This window comes from Eptatretus burgeri, chromosome 1 (assembly GCF_056783735.1).
Source record: "Eptatretus burgeri isolate ZD-2024b chromosome 1, Ebu_testis_v1, whole genome shotgun sequence".
Taxonomy (NCBI): domain Eukaryota; kingdom Metazoa; phylum Chordata; class Myxini; order Myxiniformes; family Myxinidae; genus Eptatretus; species Eptatretus burgeri.
In genome coordinates, this window is record NC_140961.1 from 31863946 (window position 1) to 31883851 (window position 19906).

At 46.0% G+C, this 19906-nt stretch overlaps 1 protein-coding gene across 11 annotated transcripts in view; it reads left to right on the forward strand.

The window, feature by feature from the left end:
- The window catches only part of LOC147034170 (LIM domain-binding protein 2-like), a 427197-nt gene that overhangs the window by 339516 nt on the left and 67775 nt on the right, over positions 1-19906 (forward strand). For 10 of the 11 annotated variants that reach the window (XM_085877811.1, XM_085877842.1, XM_085877824.1 and 7 more), the window contains 2 exons: positions 8632-8754; positions 13375-13458. In XM_085877811.1, the coding sequence (XP_085733937.1) occupies positions 8632-8754; positions 13375-13458 (207 nt within the window). The remainder of the gene's footprint in view (positions 1-8631; positions 8755-13374; positions 13459-19906) is intronic. The other variant, XM_085877877.1, reaches the window with a different exon arrangement.

Genomic DNA, 19906 nt, shown 5'->3' on the forward strand with positions numbered 1-19906 from the left:
AGCGCCAGAATGCCACGGGGCAGTGTTGTGGGCACGGGCGACTCTCGGAAAGGGACCCGTGGCATCAACACGCCACGTGGGCATCGGAGGGGGGGGCAATGCCAGAGAGGGAAACCCCCCGCGATGTAGGGAGCAGCTAGGCTCGGAGGCAGCCTGCGGGCCTGGGGGTGCCATGGTTAGAGTTCGGCAGAGGGGAGTTCCTGCCAGTTGAGCCACGCTGCCCAGCCAGGAAATTGTGCGAGGGCACGTATGAAAATTTGAGGGCAAGGCCCAAACTTATAATGGACACCAACACAGGCGACGGTAATCATGGTTTTTAGAACCGATAGTTTTAAAGTGAGGCGTTTTTGGAAAGCCCCGGGGTAGTTTCAGGTTAATAAATGCCTGGATAGTTGGAAGATGTACCCTTTCGCACCATCCATCCCTTCGCTCGTTGTAGACCGCTGGACTCACCTTGGTAGATCGCTGAACTCTGAGGAAGCCATTCTGAGGCTTCGTTGGGCCTCGAGACAGGACGCGAGTCTCTCCCTATTCCCCTCCAAAGAGGGAACGTAGGGGTTGGGAGTAGGCTAGGTTGACAGGATAGGTTAGCCAGACAAAGACGATAAAAGGGGTGAGGGAAGACAATTATAAAAATAATAAAAATAAAGAGGGGCGAAATTTTGTTGTGTTTTGTGGCAAATTAAGGGAGTTGGCGTGGACAGAGACAGGCAAAGGCGATAGAGTAGGGGGAGACAGTAGGCTAGGTCTGAGCCCGCCTTCAAAGCGACCGGCACCACTGCACTCCCTCCAGACCTGATGGAACCACACCAGAGGCTGGCCAGCTTCACCTGCCGGCCTGTTGTGCTGCAGCTGCCTGCTCTGCATGGACTTGTCTTGCCATGCCTTGTTTGCCTGCCTCTGTCATGACCCCATGCCTGCTAGCCCTTGTTTGCGTTTGCCCCTGTGTCCATCCATCACCATGTGCGCCAGGACCATCCAGTTTTGCAAGGACTGCGCTGCAGGCAGCCCGTGCATCCATCATGCTCATTTGTGTTTTGCAACCATCTCCATCCACTCCCCTGCACCAATGACTTTGTAAGGACTTTTACCTTTTCCCTTCACAGGTCACAGGTCCTGGGCCATGGTTAAGTAATGGATAAGTTGAGTGAAAATTGTAAATACGTGGAACCTCACCTGCATGTTTGTTTTAGCACCGGCAATTTTAGTTAAGTTGTCCGAATGAGTCTGAGAGTTTGTTTAGTTAGTTACGCAGCGCATTAGGTTATTTATTTTTGGGACACGTATAAAGAAATGTCGCACTCAGGGATCCGAAGGTAGAACGTACTCGGGGAAAACATACACATGCTGGTCACACGAAAATTTGACGACTCGGGACGAGTCTAAAAAGGGGAGGGGGTAGTGTTACGAATTTGGAATTCGATTGCACACAACATACAGGTTCCTTTAGTCAGCTATGTCAATAAGTGCTTGTTCCCTAGAGAGCTCACCTTTCATTGTTTAAATGTTCAGAAATCGATTAGATGCGCTGCGAATCGATTTAATAGTTTGGGAACGAACAATGGAGACCTACCTCCCCCTCTTCTGCGAAGAGGAAGAACCACCCTGCCGTCCCGCGATTCATAATGTCAACAACTCCCTCCCACCCGTGGTTGAGCGGGGGGATGGATCACGAGGGCATGAGTCACGCCGGGCGTGAGGAAGGGGGGGGGGGCGGAGAAGGATAAGGACGAGATTCTTTAGTTGTTCTTGGTAGTAAGCTTTTTGCTTCGGCAGAGAGTAGTCGTTCAGCAGACCGTTGGGTCCTGCTTGGCTTGCGTTAGGGTTGAGGCCTTCGGAAGCTTTTTGCTTCAGCTGAATCAGTGAGCTTCTGCTGAGGCCTGGCTCGGGAGGAGGCTTTTTGGAGGCTTTTTGCTTTGGTGGTTCAGTGAGCTCCGGCTTCTGTTTGGCTCGGGAGAGCTTTTTGCTTCGAGCTGCTTTGTTTTGAAAGGAAGTTGAGCCGGTTGCTTGGCTCGAGCTGCGAATGGTGGCTTCTTCTTCTTGGTTCGTGGAGCTCTTTGTTCTCCATTTTGGTTCCCGGCTTGGTGCGACTCGTCGACCTTTTCGTGGAGGTGGTTCCTTGGGGGAAGCGGCGCATCGACGGGAAGGATCGGCGCTTCGTCTCACCAGCACGTGTTGAGAAGCGCAGGAGGATTCGCGGGAGCTCGAGAAAGATCGCAGCTCACGGCGATTGGATCCAGCTTGCTCTCGCTGGAGCCTGGGTTTCGAACAACTTGAACACCACACGAGGTGGAGAGGTTCGAGATAGGCTCTGGGTTTCAGCTCACCTGTCCTCCGAGCTGGAGCTCGTTATTAAAGGCCTCTGCCACCATTTCTTGGGTGTGTGTGTGTGTGTGTGTGTGTGTGTGTGTGTGTGTGTGTGTGTGTGTGTGTGTGTGTGTGTGTGTGTGTGTGTGTGTGTGTGTGTGTGCGTACGTGTGTCCGTGGGCCCGTCTAATAAGTAGGAAATTGTTAAGTGCTTTGTGTGCTGTAAATGTTTGCATTGCATTTCGTATAGACGGTCGTAGTTCTTTTGTCATGCTTTTGTTGGTTGTTTAATTGCATTCGTGCTTTATTATAATAAATGTCCTTGTGTGAATGTAATCCTATTCGTTGCATCCATTCCCTCATTGAACTGCCGTATTGAGATCGGAATAAATAGTTGGTTTCTTAATAGCCGGTAAAGTGATCGGGTCCAATGGGACTGCGCGATAATGCCCCGCTCGGTTATCCCAAAAGGAAGCGAACTGCTTACGCGGCTCGTTTCCAAGCGGTCCCGTTGAGGTACAATCTCTCGGTAACCTCCCCGCACGAATAATTAGGTAAATCGAAGATTTGGCGATCGGACCCTGTAGCATGGGGACAGTGCGGACAAGGTTGTGGTGTGGTTAAAAACGGCGTTGATCCAGAAAGCCGCGACTGGATTGTCCGTTCGGTGGGCGAAGCGACCGCTATTGGTTAGACGTGGTCGTTCGCACGCCGGTGGTTTTGAAATCTACAACAATATATATACCAACCAGACTCAGTGCTGTAATGACCATTAGAGTATCTGCTCGGAGTCTGGGAGGTCGGTGGTTGAAGCCCGATCATGAGCAGGTGGACAACCATCACGTTACTGTACTCATCATGCTCAACAAAATATCAAACAGGTCAAGGATGGGCGCATGTGCGGGAGCAGCGCGTCGCTGCGTCCACTTTCCACTGATACTCCAAGGGCCTCCATCTGCCCATCCCCCAGGCAAATGCCTGGCCCATCCCCATCTCCTTGAGATGCTGATCAATCTGCTGCAACCACGAGGCATGTGGGTGGCCCATTGGCCTCCTCCATTCACGAGGTTCCTTCGCTGAGAGAATCTGGAGAGCAGGGTCAGCATAAAGAAAATGAGCCACATGTCCATGCAGCCAGAGCTGACACTCACGGACTATTCAGGTAACAAATCTCATTTGAGTGTCTCAGCAATCGTTCGTTGGACACAAAGTCCGACCAGCTATAGCCAAGAATTCTCCGAAGAGACTTGTTATCGAAGGAGTTAAGTCTCCATCTCAGATCCCTGGTCAGAGTCCAAGTCTCACATCTGTTGAACAAGGCTGGAAGCACCAACGACCTGAAGACTCAGACTTTTGGCCTGCACATGTACTGACAGTGCCACACCCCATTATCCAGTGAAGCCATGACTCCTCAGGCCTGACCCAGACTCTATTGACCTCTGACACACAGCCGGCAGAGACATGAATATCACTGCGAAGGTAAGTCACTCTCTCTGTAACCTCAACATCCTCCCCACAAACAGGCACAAACAGGACAGCAGCAGCCAAGATGTCATTGAAAGCCGAGTTTTGACCCAGGAAACCCGTAATCCCAGTGGCTCCGACTCCTCATTCAGCATCTCAAGGGCCCCTAAAAGGATATCTAAAGTCCTAACAAAGATGACTGCATCGTCTGCGAAATCAAGGTCAGAGATCTTGACATTCCCAAACGATGCACCCCAGCTTAATTTCTCTGACATCCTCCCCAAAATCCAGTCCAGATCAGTGCTGAAAAGTGTGGGCACCAGTACACACCACTGACAAACTCCAGTAACAACTGGAAATAAGTCAGAGATGGAATCACCCCATCTCACAACACTCTCAGTACCAGAGCACAGTTCAGACATTAGATTGGTCAGTTTTGGTGGCACCCCAAAAAGACCAAGAATCCTACAGAGGGCATCCTGATTCACTGAATCGAACGCTTTACAGAGATCAACTTTGGCTGCAAGCAGCCCCTGCCGAAACTCTGGTCTGCGTTCGGTGAGGACCCGAAGAGCAAGGATATGGTCAATCGTTGACCTCTTTGGTGTAAAGCCTGACTGCTCTGGGTGCTTTTGCTCAAGCAGATGGTGGCGAACCTCATTAAGAATTGTTCGAGCAAAGACCTTGCTTGGCACTGAGATCAGCGTCAACCCTCTGCAGTTGTTACAGACCTGGCAATCACCCTTCCCTTTCCAGAGAGGGACAACAAGACCCCTCTTCCAGTCAGTTTGGGATGATGCCCGTGTTCCAAACAGAGCACACAACTGCATGCAATGACATGAGTACAGCATTTCCACCAGCCTTGAAATGTTTGGCATGGATATCACAGATCTTAGGAGCTTTACTCCATTTCGACCGGTTCACCGCAGTCTGTTTCCATTAATGAAGGTGGATCACAGTTGATTGGAGGGTCAGCAATAAGGATAAGTAGCACCCCTGACATTCCAACTCAATGGCTGGTGGGTCATCCTGGTGCAGCCGGTCAAAGTCACCGGCTCAGCGGGCCTTCACTTTGGACTCCTCTCCACCCTCCGCTCTAACTGCTGTACACCTCGGGATGGGCTTAGAGGAACGCAATACACAAATTCCCCTGTAAGTAGGACGAGAATCATTTGACCACAGGTGATGCTCTACCCCCTCACAGATTCCTTGCACAGAGGCCTCCTTGTCCACCCTCAGCACACGTATACTTTTATGCCTCAACTCCCTGACCAGTGCAGCTCTGCCATTCAGCCTAGTCCTGGCCCTGCGACTGTGGTCAATGGTATCCAGCGTCCCTTGAGAGGCAAAATTATTCTTCGCCTGATGGTGGGTTCCAAGACATCCACCGGCTTCATCAAGGATGGTCGCTTTGAAGGCACTCCACAACTCTTCAGGGTTCCCCAAAACACCCAGGCCCCCAAATCCCCACTCAGACTGTTGATTATTTATTTATTTATTTATTTTATTTGTCCTTTTTTTCTCGTTTCTTATTTTTCTCCTTTCTCATTTTTCTCTCTTTCTTTCTCTCTCTTTCTCTGTCTCTTTCTTTTTCTCTCTTTCTTTCCTTCTCATTATCTCTCTCTCTCTCTCTCTCTCTCTCTCTCTCTCTCTCTCTCTCTCTCTCTCTCTCTCTCTCTTGCTTTCTCTCTCTCTCTTTCTCTGTCTCTCTTTCTCTGTCTCTCTTTCTCTGTCTCTCTTTCTCTGTCTCTCTTTCTCTGTCTCTCTTTCTCTGTCTCTCTTTCTCTGTCTCTCTTTCTCTGTCTCTCTTTCTCTGTCTCTCTTTCTCTTGCTTTCTTTCTTTCTCTCTCTTTCTTTCTCTCTCTTTCTTTCCTTCTCATTATCTTCTCTCTCTCTCTCTCTCTCTCTCTCTCTCTCTCTCTCTCTCTCTCTCTCTCTCTCTCTCTCTCTCTCTCTCTCTCTCTCTCTCTCTTTCTCTCTCTCTCTCTTTTTCTATATTTGTCTCTGTCTGAATCTTTCTGTCTGCCTCGATCTTTCTTTCTCCTATCTCTGTCTTTTCCTTTGTGTCTCTCACTGTGCTCTTGCCGTGTCTCTCTCTCTCTCTCTCTCTCTCTCTCTCTCTCTCTCTCTCTCTCTCTCTCTCTCTCTCTCTCTCTCTCTCTCTCTCTCTCTCTCTCTCTCTCTCTCTCTCTCTCTCTCTCTCTCTCTCTCTCTCTCTCTCTCTCTCTCTCTCTCTCTCTCTCTCTCTCTCTCTCTCTCTCTCTCTCTCTCTCTCTCTCTCTCTCTCTCTCTCTCTCTCTCTCTCTCTCTCTCTCTCTCTCTCTCTCTCTCTCTCTCTCTCTCTCGCTCCATCTCGCTCCATCTCGCTCCATCTCTCCTTCTGTCTTTCCCTCTGCTACACGAGTCATCCAGCTCCACAAGCCTCTGCTTCACAGCAAGGCCCGGATGCCATGGTAACTAATCGCCGATTCCAGCTGCCATGGTTACGGGGCACAGGAGAGCAGGCTGCAGTCGTGGTGGGAGGGCAATGTGAGCATGTGGTGGGGTGCTGTAACGAGTTTGGGGGGAGGGGTAGGCAGTGAGGAGATGAGAGACTGCTGTGTTGGGTGAGGGTTGGTTGCACCTCAACGTGCTTGGCCCCACCTTGGTGTTGGCTGCTCTGCCCGCACAAGCTACTGTGCACTGGTGTTGTGCCCATCCATGTTCATCCCTCATGGCCAACAACAGCACACCTGTGGCTATTACACTGGAAGGGAAAAGTCAGTAATGAATGCAACGTTCCTCATCTCAAATGGTCTTCCAAAGCAGAGTTTTTTTTTTTGTTTTGTTTTGATTTGCAGGTGATTTTATTTTCATTTCAGTTATAGTGTGTGCACATGCTTAGTTTCAGTTGTGCATTTTTTTAACTTGTCCACATATGTCCTTGTTCACCACATCAGAAATCCAACATGCCAGCTGGGGAAAATGCATCTTCCATGTTTGTAAGGAAGGGATCATTGGTGGTACCCCAATTCGGATTTACATTCGACCCAAGATTCAGTGGTTGGTAGATCTTGAGTTGAGCACATGCCACTTCACTTTAATTGATGACTATTAATTTATATGCCAAAATATCTTGCTTTGGTCATCATAATGTGGCCATGAGATTAATAGGTCAAATTTAAAGCTGTTATGGCACCTTTGTTCAAGAGGAAAGGGGGATCAGTTCGTTTGTGTGTTAGCATTCCCATCTCTCTCCGCCTCATTAATTTCCTGACAAATTCTTCCTCTCCTCATTCTCTCTCCAACTTCGTAACAACAGTAGTCAGCTCTTCCCCGAGTCACGATCTCTGTAGATTTTTTTTTTAAAACCCCAAACATTTGGGCACTTGTAATGATTACCCTTTTGCAGGCAAGTTTGAAAAGGACACAACTGCTGTCATCTTGGTTTTGGAAATCACGATTTTTCTGGGTTGCCTTTGCAATTTCAAAACTACAGTGATGTGGAGTACCGTATTTGGATATGGCACAAGAGCGGATGGATGTCTCTAATCTCCTGTTAAAATCGGCGGTATTACAGGCTGAACACTGTTGACCTTCAGAAGGTCTTCTTTGACTGTAATTGTCGTGAGAAACTCTTCGTCACATGCAGGTAAACGTCGGGAATCTCCTCTCCATTTTTCATCTTCCATTCTTGGGAAGTGTGTGTGTGATGGCTGTAAAACAGACGATATATATCTCTGTCAATTAAGCTTTAAATAATGAATTACAGCCATCTACAGACGGGCATATCATTGTCAGCAACTGGAAGTTTGATATAATCTGTGCATACTCTTGTGACGACAAGAAAACAGGAGGGCAAGTGTCTCCATCCAGACTTTAACACAAAATCAAAACATCCCTTGAGACTTACGCACTGACAGCTTTTGCCTCTGATAGGTCAGTCGAGGCTGGCCATGAATATTAAATCAATCAGCAAATTTACCTGACTACCTTTGTGCCGAAAGGTGTTTCATTATGGAGGATACTTGTGCACTTTATTTTTGTGGGTTAGCGGTTACTCTCTTCAGCTGCCAAATGACCCACAGCACCAGCTCAGAGGGTGTGATGATGAAACACCAGTGAAAGCTTTGGGTGGACCAGCTGGCATTGCATCATCTTTGATTTGTGCCATACGCCTACCTTACTGCATGTTTTGGCTGCGCTCTCAGGTATTGAAGAGGTGTAAAAGCCAATTATGCTGAGAATTTCCTGGCACTGCAGGTGCTGATGAGAGGGTATTAAAGGAAGTTATTAGCCACAGGGCACAGAATACCATTTACCATGTCATCACTTGCACATACCACAAGAGGTTCCAAGTCTGAAATGACGTCCTGTTAGTTTCCATCGTTAGAAAGAGGCCAAACTGTTAAGCAACAATCAAGGTACGTCCCTTGATACTCTGGAATCGTCCAAAAAAAAATCACTTGGGTGATGCCACCTGAACCACAATAATATGTTCCGTTAAATTATTAGTTGATTAAATTTTTTTAGTGAAATGGAGGATGATAGTAAAGATTTAAGGAGGGTTGAGAAGTGGGAGAAAAGGCTGAAGAGGTGGGTTTAAGGGATATGTGTGGGGCATGCAAATATGGTGGAGGTGAGATGTTTAGATTAAGGTATGTACAGAACATATGGGAAAGGGGGTGTGAGGGGAGAGGATTGTGGTGGAAGTGTTGAGAGAAATTTTGCCACATTTGACTACGTACTAAATATATGGCTCCTAAGTGTGCCTACTCGTAAGCTCGACTTGACAGTGATTCAGCATTGTAATAGTTGGAGGATACTCGTGTCTGGAGCTGAGAGTGGAGATCATATTACCACAATCTTGATCTGTTGCAGGTGTGCACGGATGGACGCCTCATCTTGGAATTTGCCTTTGATGACATGATGAGGATCCGCACCTGGCATTTCTCCATCCGGCAGCACCGTGAGCTTATTTCCCGGAACCTGCTAGCAGTACACGTACGTTCCAGCGTTCTCGCACTCATTGCACATGAGGATGTTAACAGAAAAATATGGATGCAGGGTTGATGAGCATTGCTATTAGAACCAACTCTGACGTTTGAGGCAAAGTATACTCGTGCTGCCTTTTACAGTAGAATTGAGCAGGTGCATTATACTGTCGCAGTGCATCTTCCCTTGTGCTCATTAAAATGGAATAGTTGGTGGAATAGGGGGGGCTGGGGGGGGGGCAACAGGATTATGTCAGCATCGGCCCACCTGATTTGCGATGAGGGAACTTCGATGCATGAAAAGGGCCTTTGAGCCATCCATCCTGTACCACATGTCACTCAATGGCAAGGGATGTGCACCTGCAACTACTTGATCGATAAGGACCACACAACCGGTGTTTGCTTTGTGAGGTACATATCAGCCCACACATGTATGAGAACAGATGCGACAGTTGAAGGTCGTTTTCTCACTTGTTCAGAAGGAGAGGCCTGAGAGTTGAGGATTTTTTTTTTTTGTCAACTTGTTTGGATGAATCATACTTGGAACAAATCTCAATTATTGCTGAAAGGAAATCGAAAGCATATTGTTTATTGCTATTATTTCCTGCACCAATGAAGTTGGAGGGAAATTGTGTTTTCACCTCTGTCTGTCTGTCTGTCTGTCTGTCTGTCTGTCTCTGTTTGTTTGGCTGTGAGCATGATATTTCAAAAAGTTGTGGACAAAACTCCAGGTGGACATGCTGGGTGTGCGATGAGGAAGAATTCATGAGATTTTTGTGAAGATCCAGATACTAGAATTCTCGAAGTGATTCCTCACCATTTGAGAGATAGGGCCAAAAATGATACTCAGGACTGTGTAGCACAATATCTCGAAAGCTTGGTGGATGAGTTGGGTCGGTGATGATAACAAGCCGATTCGATATTGGTTCAGGTCCGGATACAGATCCGGCCCATCAGTGGGATACAAAACGTCAACTGTTCAGCCTGGTGGAGGTATGCGCTCCACAGAGTGCCGTCACACTTAGTATTATTCTCTTTATCAATGTTGATCTCAAATTCAAAGTGGGGGAAGGAGAGGACGGGTGTTGCAATGCAAGTTGTGTTCTTGTGTTAATCTTTTGAAGGGAGGGTAGGGGGTGTACTCTTTGCTGAGTTTTATTCAGCCTGAGATGAGGAAATATAAATGGTTGGTTCGAATTAGACAATTGATTTTATCAAGCTTTAGTTGTGTAAGTTTACTCCTGTGGAAAATGGTGGAGCTGATGTTTTGAATGTTTGCCATTTGTCGGTGCACAGCAAATGTGGGTTGGTTGGTCGAGGGAGGATTATAAATTAAGAGACCAGATCCAAGGTCAGGGGTCAAATGCTCGACCTCAGCCACACCGTTTCCCCATCGGCAGGAAACATACTCATCCATTTTTGGTTGATAAAAAAAATCCATCATTTATCTTATCTACCACCACAGACGGACACTCGTCTTCACAGAGACTGGTGCCTGGTGTTGGCTTCGTGGTTAGGGTGGTGGGCTTGGGATCCTAGTGTCCTGAGTTTGAGCCCCATTGGCTGCTGAATTAATACCAGGTGGGGTCGACTCAGCCTGTCATCCTCCCGAGGTCAGCAAAATGAGTACCAGTGTACTGGTCGAGGGGCACAGCAGCACTCCAAGAAATGAAAGCTACCTGGCAGCCAAGCTGTCATATGCAAGAACAAAGAAAACAGAGTCTGGTATTCCATTGGTTTAAGTTTGACTCCAACTTTTGTTTCAAAAAGTTTGGCTATAACCTTGAAACAGGTAAGTAAACTGATCACTACACTGTGCAGCGGATCATCTAAATTTCAATACACCTGATATTTTTATTGACCAGATATTCTATAATTATTATTCACTGTTCTACCTTTTCTGCTGCCATCTCCGATTTCAGTGACCGCAATAGGGTTCGTACACAATGTGTGACATTCTGGGGAGTGGGTGGGTGTGTTGCCCAGAGCGTCAGAACCTCATTGAGGGGAAAGCACAGAGAGAGAGAGAGGGGGGGAGATCAAGCGAAGTGTCATTGGGCATCACATTGAAGAGTGGGGCATCAAAAAAGTTCCCCCCCCCAAAAAAAAGAAGTTGCATATTTTGTGTTCGACCCATTAAACCATGAATCGTGTGATTATGTTTGTTGGTTACCAACCCCAGACAGACAGTGCCAATCTACACATGTTGTCTTCCCTTAAGAAATTTAAGTCCAAGTCAAACTTCAACTTCCCTCATACAGATGCACGAAAAAGGCAACTCCTCTGATCTAGCCGGCGGCGCTACTCCTCCACATCAATACTACAGCGCACGTATTCATACCTCAGTAGGACCTCTCCCCCTTTCCTCTTCCTGTCTTTAAAGCAACATTACTTACTTCTCACTTTGGCTTATTTTGATTGGCCTTTCATTTCCCACAAGGTGTTGCCACCAAGAAATGGCCCTGTTGTACCTAAAATTGCAGGGGTCAGTTGACGATAGATGCTCTCTTGGCCTGGGTCAGCCCCAAGCCATGCGAAAAAAGGAGCCGTTGTGTTGCCAATGAGAGACGTTGCGCCGAATGCGATCTCGATTTGCTCGGCACCGTGTCCACGTGATTGTGGTTTTTGAAACATCCCACTGTCACTTGTGAGGCTGCAAAAATAATTTGAGTACATTTCTCAAAGCAAAAGAGCCTAATGACGATGGAGCTGTGAACACCAGCAATGAAGTTGGTAAATGACGACTTCCTCGCACAGGAATTTAAAACAGCTCCGTCATAACAATATTATGACAGACGTGTTGCTTGTAAACAGTTATGTTTTGGTTGGGGTTCGGGAATCGGAAAAAGAAAATCACATTTTTCAAACAACTGCATTCAAAATATTTCCACCCTGTTGCTGAACACTACTCATTGTGGGAATGCATCTGCATGTTGATTGGTCTCCTGGCCACAGTAGCCTGTCTCCTAATTAAAAGGCACACCCGACACAGCGTAGGCGGCCTGTTTAAGGCTGCGGTGAAGCAGTGGCAGGATGCACAGCTGCGATCCCACGCACCATACTGCCGCCTGTCCCGTTTACCCGACATGGGATTTATCTTTGGCTCAAATTATAGACTTGCACTCTCTATCTCTCTGTGCGCACACATCGACACCCATGGTACTGGGCATGGGATTGTGCCATAATACAGCTCGCCGATTTGCCAGACCCGATGTGGAAAGTAGGCCTCGGTGTTGATATCCATCATTGGAGATAAAAGCTGCCGATAGGGTTGTACAACAGTCTTGTCACTTGCATGCAAAAAGGCTGCAGAGATTATGTAACTTTTGAGAAATCCACGCCGTGTACTTGCGATCATGGATAAAAGTATTTGCGTCTGATGATTTCCAGCATAGAGAGCGAGTGCAGGGTATTGCGTTGTGATGCTACCATAAGCATTATGGGGCTGGTGTACCACTTCCCTGACAGCCTATCCTTGAGGGATGAAGACAGTTGGACATGAACAAATATTTGCTGCATTTGACAGTGTATCGTTAAAGCAAGCTGAGCGCAGCTTCGGCGGGGTTGATGGGGTGCTGCTTGTTAACACGAGATGGAGAAAGCAGCACAGCCATGAAGCCTGACACCCGAATAAATCTCAAGCAGCGACATTTGTGTAAAAATGATTGCCTCCTGAATGTTTCATGCATAGCTCAGATTTTTTTTTTTTTTTTTTTGACGGCGTATTTCTTCCTGTCCAATTTGTCCGGTGCTGGTTTTCCTCTCGATACCACCCGATGACCAGGGAGGAAGTGTTTATTCAAGAAACTGACCTCCACCTTGGACCACGGGCGATCGCTCATGAGCAAAGGCCTGTGGGCAGAGGGACGGCTGCCTCTCATTGATTCGCGGCCTGCAGATTTTTCATCATTGGCTTGTTAAGGCGTCGCTGACCAAAATGCTAAATATATTCCATGGCCGCCGTTGCTAGGCAAATGGTATCCGCGTGACGAGCCGATTGGTGTGTTGAAGTAATCTTGCTTGTGCATAAGAAATGACCTCTCTCAATGACCTTGTTTGGATGCATCTCCCTACTCCGAGCATGTCGAAATTGGTTTCCCCACACTTCTGCGATGCACACCGTCTTGATTAATCACGTGCATGTCACTCTGCCACTGAGTACATGTGACTGTGTGTTTGTGTATACAAGAGTGATTAAAAAATAACTAAAGATATATGCATATCAGCATACATTTGGGTTTGTGTGTACAAGAGAATTATTTTTCCCCGACACGTGTAAAAGGGGGCTATCTGACTTTTTTTGTGCTTGTCGGGGAGGGTAGTGGTGCTGGAGGATTAAGTGCTCCCCAAAATGTTGGGGTACAATGCACACTTGCACTATTTCCTGAGTTTATGAAAACTGCTTTTGCTTTTGGAGACTCGTGCAGCGGAACAATCCTAATCAAGGGGAAAGTGGAATTGAACGTGGAGTGGTCGTCAAATTCAAACGTACATAGTAAAGGTGAGGAGGGTGGGAGTCGGGGAGGAATCGAGTCGAAATAGTTAAAACAGTACAGAAAACCCCGTCCAGCTGCAGTTAATTCTTTATGTTTTTATTTTCTTTTGAATTTTTTAATTTTTTTCTGCACAGACCCAAGATCCGCCGATGCTGGAGCAACTTTCCAAGAACATTACGCGAAATGGCCTCACCAACATTACACTCAACTACCTCCGTGTAAGTTGCTATTTAGATACGTTTGTACTTTCCCAAAGCGTCCTTTGTTTGAGGCCGAGGTATCTCATTGCTCTTGCTTGTGAGCAAGTACAGTTGTCGAGTTGCGGTCACTGTTTATGGTATTGCCATTTACGCACCACTCGAAACTCGCTTCCTAAACCCCCTCTCCATCTGTGATGCATTGCTAAGGACTGTTGGTGGGAAATATGGTCATCGACTTTGTAGCATCCCAGTCCACATTGATTAAGAGTTGTTTGCCTTGGTTTTTTTTTTTTCTTTTTTCGTTCATTGCCCAAATTGGATCTTGATTCATTCGTGGCTGTTTGAATGTATAAAGTTTGGCCTGATACAGATTGACAAGTTTTAAGTGGTGATTCACTCTCAGTCACTATGGTAGGGATGATGGCATTAATGTACACGTTTGGGGGGCGTTCAAACAGTCACATGAGCAACATAGTTGTTAGTCTAATTTACAAGAAGCACATTTGTATGTTTTTATTTATTTTAATTTTAATTTTTATTAAGTATATATATATACACAGTATATAAATTTGACAGCATATAAAAATTTACATTTCTTAGACCATTTTAAATATTGTGTTTGTGTAACCTTTTTGAACGCAACTCCGATAATGATCTTGCAACACGTGATGATTCTCATGAGATTTATGTCGGATCTCTTGAGTGATGTTTTATTTGTGGAATTAATTTGTTTTTGTTTGTTGAAGTCAGACAGGACGATGATGCAGAGATGGCACACTTATTTTTGAGCTGTTAGTTGTGGGTTCGATTCTAGACCCGATTATAAACTGGTGGATCGGTTCCTCGTACACATGGAGATGCATAATGTTCACCTTCCCTTGGATGCATGTTAAGTTGCGAACCTGTCTGATAGCATTAACTGGTGGATGTTAAAGATCCCCAAAGAGTCGGCGAGTTATTTTTGGCACCTTGGCTAAATTGAAAAAAAATCATGCGCGAAGCAGCAGCCGAAGGTCAGGCCTGGCCAGCCGATTCGTGAATTACTTGGGCCAGTCTTGCATCCAGGATGAGCTGCCGACCCCATACTATGGATTTGACTTGAGAAGAAGTTTGTTTCGTATTTAATTTCCACATTGTTGGAAGGGTCAGAGGAGTTTATTAATGTCGCATTCTGAGCAATGAAGCCTCAAGATGGTGATCTATTTTTTGCACAAATGCCAATGATGTTGGCAGATTGACCAAATCATCATAATATGGGATTTAAACTTGGGGTCACATCATCCAGAGGCAAATGCTTATATATATATATATATATATATATATATATATATATATATATATATATATATATATATATATATATATATATATATATATATTATCCCTGTGTCGTAAGAGGCGACCAGGGTTGCGTCAGGAAGGGCATCCGGCGTAAAACATGTGCCAAATCATTATGCGGATCAGATGATCCGCTGTGGCGACCCCTAACGGGAGCAGCCGAAAGGAGAAGAAGAAGATGTATATATATATATATATATATATATATATATATATATATATATATATATATATATATATATCACTCTCTCACACTCTCTCACACACTCTCTCTCTCCAATATACCCTACTCTTCACAGAGCATCGGTGCTGCTGAAGCAGCTTCTGAGCAGGGGTTATATTGGATGGTTTGCCATTGCCTTACCAGCAGTGGTTAAGGGTTAAGGCAGGAATTTGTAATTTGTTCATAGTGCCGGCAATAGCACTGTTCACAAATGACACCATGGGATCTTCAACGAACACCAACTAATGCCGGCAGATGGATGCCCAGTTTAACGTCCATCCGAGGGATGGCACACACACCTTGCTGAATCACTGCCTGTGAAACACTGGGATGACAGTTTATATCCAGTCTGGGATTCTAACCCAGGCGAGACAGCTCAGAGGCAATTGTGCGTGCCTCTTGGACTTAGAGTCTAGGCCACCCTGCCAGTCACCATGCTCAGATAGGATTGCCTTAAGCCAAACTCGTTTGGAAAAAGAAGAAAAAGAAGGCCGTGTTTTTTGCTTGTTTGTCGCTTTATTCGAAACAGATTTTACCACGGCCTTGCTTTCAAGTCTTTATTTTTAAGCTGCAAGTAACAGACATCATTTCCTGCACCCCACTGCTTTTATCTGCACTGAATGACATGGTCATGTGATTTAACTTTCTGTGGCACTCCTGCTCCTCTTCTATGAGCCTTGACTGAGTTATGAAAAAGTAATGCTTACCAGTGGGATAGCTTAGAATGATGGGAATGTCAGTGATGTGATGTCGGCGTACAGATGTTTGGCCATGAATAATAATAAGGGAATGGCATGTGGTGTATAAACATTTATTGTTGATACACCCCGTCAATAAAAAAAAACAACCAATGAGAGCTTCTTTATCTCCTGCTCCCCTCCCCCCCAAAAAAAACAACAACAAAACAACAAATCAGTAGGAAGCAGGTGGGCAGATGTAATTTGGAATATTTATGACCTGCTTTTCACAAAGGCGTTTATTTTTAATTTGATGCAATGAAAATATCTGATGCAGTTTGAGCAGGGAGGGCTCAGGTGCATGGAGGTTTTGTAAATGGGGAGAACAAGAAAAGCCGTCACTGTTTTTCTCTCCGAAGACAGACTGGTGAAGCAGCGCATGTCGATGAAACGGCTAAGCTGGAATTTGGGAGAATGAATATAATCTACTTTCTCGCTTGTCAAAAATTTCCACAGCCTTACATGTGTACCAAGACGTGATAAAAAGACTCATGACGCTCTCTGACTCTTCCGACTCCCTTCCCGCATCCTGCAACCCCCTTCCCCTCCCAACCACCCCACTCATCCCCCCCCCTCTCCCCGCTTCTAAAACTGTGCGTTCCTGGTGAATAAATAATTTTGTTTGTAAGGCCTGCTGCAAATGCTTATTATGTTGAGGTCGGCTGCTTTTCCAAAGAAGAAATACGAAATGAAATTGCCACATTCGGTTCAGAATGGTGAGTTGCAGAATGTTCTTTGACTTCTATCTTCCTATTTGTGTGTTTGTCTTTTTTGATGTTTCTTCCACATCTTGTAAATCTGCATCTGTTGCTGTAGTGATGGGCAGGACTGTGCGGAAAGAAAATTTTTTGCAAGGCCAGAAATAGTGTGTGCTTTTCTCAAACCTGCTGATGGTAGTTGCTGTATTTAGGTGACATTTGTGGCTTTTGGTTTGCTTTTCTTCCTTCCCCCCCCACCCCCCTCTGCCTGTGATTCCTTGGGGACAAAGTATTGATTACAATGGAAGGCAACAAATGTAGTGCCTGCCAAAGTTGTTAGAAATGTTATGATTTCCATCTTAAGTCAGTGGGGGCAGGTACGACAATGTCTCAAACCTCCTATGTTTTGAAATGTCAAATTACCTAGAAGATAGGTAATGATCTAAAAAATTTTTTTTTGTTATTTCTCCGAAATAAGCTCATAGAGTTGGTCCCGGTGTCTGGCCCTCCGTCCGTCGTACGCACGTCCGTTAACATTTGACTAAAACTTCTTCTCCTCACAAACTACCTGACTGATATGGCCCAAATTTGGTACGATGCATCAGGACAGCAAGGTCTCATCGGGTTGTGCTTCCCATCTATATGTGTCCCCGATAAAGGGGATAAAAGGGAGGTTTTGCCCCAAATATTGATATTTTATTTAAAACTTTTTCTCAGAAACCACCAGACAGATCAAAACCAAACTCGCCACTTGGCATCAGGACCATGCTCCAACCTTAAGTTGTGCTCCTTATGGCCGTATGTCTCACATAAAGGGGGCCACGGCCTCCCTCCCCCAATCGCTGGGTACAATCAGATGCAGACAAAACTCTTCATGAAACACAAGGACCATGCCGTTAATTTAAGTTGTGCTCCCCATGACCGTTCCATTTCAGGAAGGGGGTTCATGGCCCCTTCTCCCGAATCCCTAATTTTCACCCTGCCTGTTGTGGAAATAACCGTCTGTCCCCCACTGAGCTATTTTTCTTAATACTCTCGTCGATTTGTATTGCATGCAAATTGAAAAACACGTTTGTGGAGTGAATGATGGGTGTGGTAATTTGGCCTAAGTCACATTTGCTCTCCGGCGAGGATACGGCAGCCGTACGCCCTCTGAATTGACAGAAACGTGCGACAGCCGCAGAGTTTCTGAGGTGGCCTCAGGGTGGCCCTACGCCGTTTGGCTATCTTTTGCAGGTCGTTCGGTCGCCATGGAATTATAACGCGGAGTTATAACTTTTTTCATTTCTACGTTCGCCGTAGCAATTCGACAAGCCGAAAAAAAAAAAAACTGGTTAAAAAAAAAATTAACCCATTCGTTACTGTCCGTCTGGCCGCACGTTCGCCTTAGGGCCCCCCTGCGGTCGCCTTGCGGGCACCTTGCATCTGCCTTGAAAATTTTATGGCCGCCGCAGGAACGCCCTAAGGTCACCGTGCGATATCAAATCAAAGACCGTACGGCAACCCCACGTTTTCGGTCTCCACAATTTATAAATACGCTGTGCAGCTCCCCGAAAAATAAAAACTTATGTGACTGCTACATTGTGTGACCGTGGAAATACTGCGGCCGCCGTATAATTGCTAGTGCCCGTGGATTTTGGAGACCCCACGGCCGCCGTGGCAAATGTGACCTAGGCCTTAGCGTCGCATGCTCTTTTACAAAGGTATTTAGGGAGTACCAGAACTAGTTGAGAAACTGGAACCATCCCTGCATTTTGAATATGAACTTGCCTCTTCTTTCTGAAAAACACCTTGGAATCTAATGTCCACCCACTACCAGTGCTGACATCCGGCTTAATATCCACTCCAGCTTAATATCCATCCGATGGATGGCGCAGACAATCATGCCCCACTCTGCACACAAAACATAAATATGACAGTGTCCTTCACGAAGAGTAGGTGAGCTATCACCGGTACCATGGTCAAGTTTCCACAGCATTACATGTACATTCCTGCCATAACTCCGACTGGCCTTACATTCCTTCCATAACGATAACTGGCCTTACATTCCTGCCATAACTATGACTGGGAAGGCAATGGCAAACTACCCAGAATAACCCTTGCCAATGATTGTGTGCATGTGTACGGAGTGCTGTTTGTGGGGGGTCTTATCAAGGAGGGGTTGTGTGGTTGATGTTGTGTGTTTTTAACCAAGCCCATGCCCCTTCCCCTGAGGAGAAGAAAAGAAAGAAAGAAAAAAAAGAAACAAATAAACAAAAATATTTATTTCATTAATTAAAAACGTTTTTTGCATTTTCTTCCTTGGATCTTGTGGAGATAAATTAGTATGGTGTTTTCGCGCAGGCATGATGGGCTGATTCTCCTCCACCTGTGTTGGATTTATATATGTTTATGTATATATATATATATATATATATATATATATATATATATATATATATATATATATATATATATATATATATATATATATATATATATATGTACATTGTTGCGGGCCGGGGGTCGGGTGAGAAGACCACAAGGGGGGAAGCTATCTCGGCTTCCATCAGACTCCCCGGAATTGTAGGCCGTCGCACACGGATAATTCCGTGACGCGGTAGGTCACTTAACCGACCGTGGACGCCAATAACTCAACCACGTGACTTAAGGTCCTCCATCTAGTTAATCTGGTTACTTAAAATAACCACGTGATTTAATTACCGGGGAACACGCCCTCGGTATGCCTTGTTCGAACCGGATCACTCTACCAGACCGAATCACTTTACTGGATCGGATGCAGCCGAGCGACACTGCCAAGGACGTACCGGTTAAAATGAACGGATCTTTGGGAATAAAGTCCCGGCTAAGATAACATTCGGACCATGCTGGATCAGTGAAGGAAAAGACAAAAACGAGCAGGGAACATTTCTAATAATGATTTATTTACAATGGGGAGAGGAAGGGTATGTGGTGTGATCAAGAGATTTATTGGGGTGTGTGGTACAGCAATAAACAAGAAACTTATGAAAGTGGACGCAGAGCAGACAGTTCCCGAAAATAATAATAATCTTCTGCACGCTAACTTATATGGACAGGTGCCAGTACACGCACACACACACGGACACAGAAAACCCGATGAAGAGGAATTGAAGCAAGACAGGAGAGGAGTTGAGGCTACGGTCTCTCGGTACCTTTGTATCATTGATACACGCGGTACCCAAACACACCACCAATACGTTTGGGGGGAATGCTCTGTGGCGCGGTACCCCCCTGACAGCTGGCGCGTCATCTCCTGCTTCGGGCAGCTCGCGTCGAGACCATGGGCACGAAGGAGGGGCTTGAGCTGGGAGGGTGGAGTTCAGAGCGAGTGTACAGAGTGGTAGGTGGGACCAGGTGGGTGGGTGGAGTCAGCATTGTGTGGGCGGATAAGAGGTGGAGGAGTCCAGCGATGACAGAAAGCGGAGTCAAAGTGATGACGACAGGAGGCG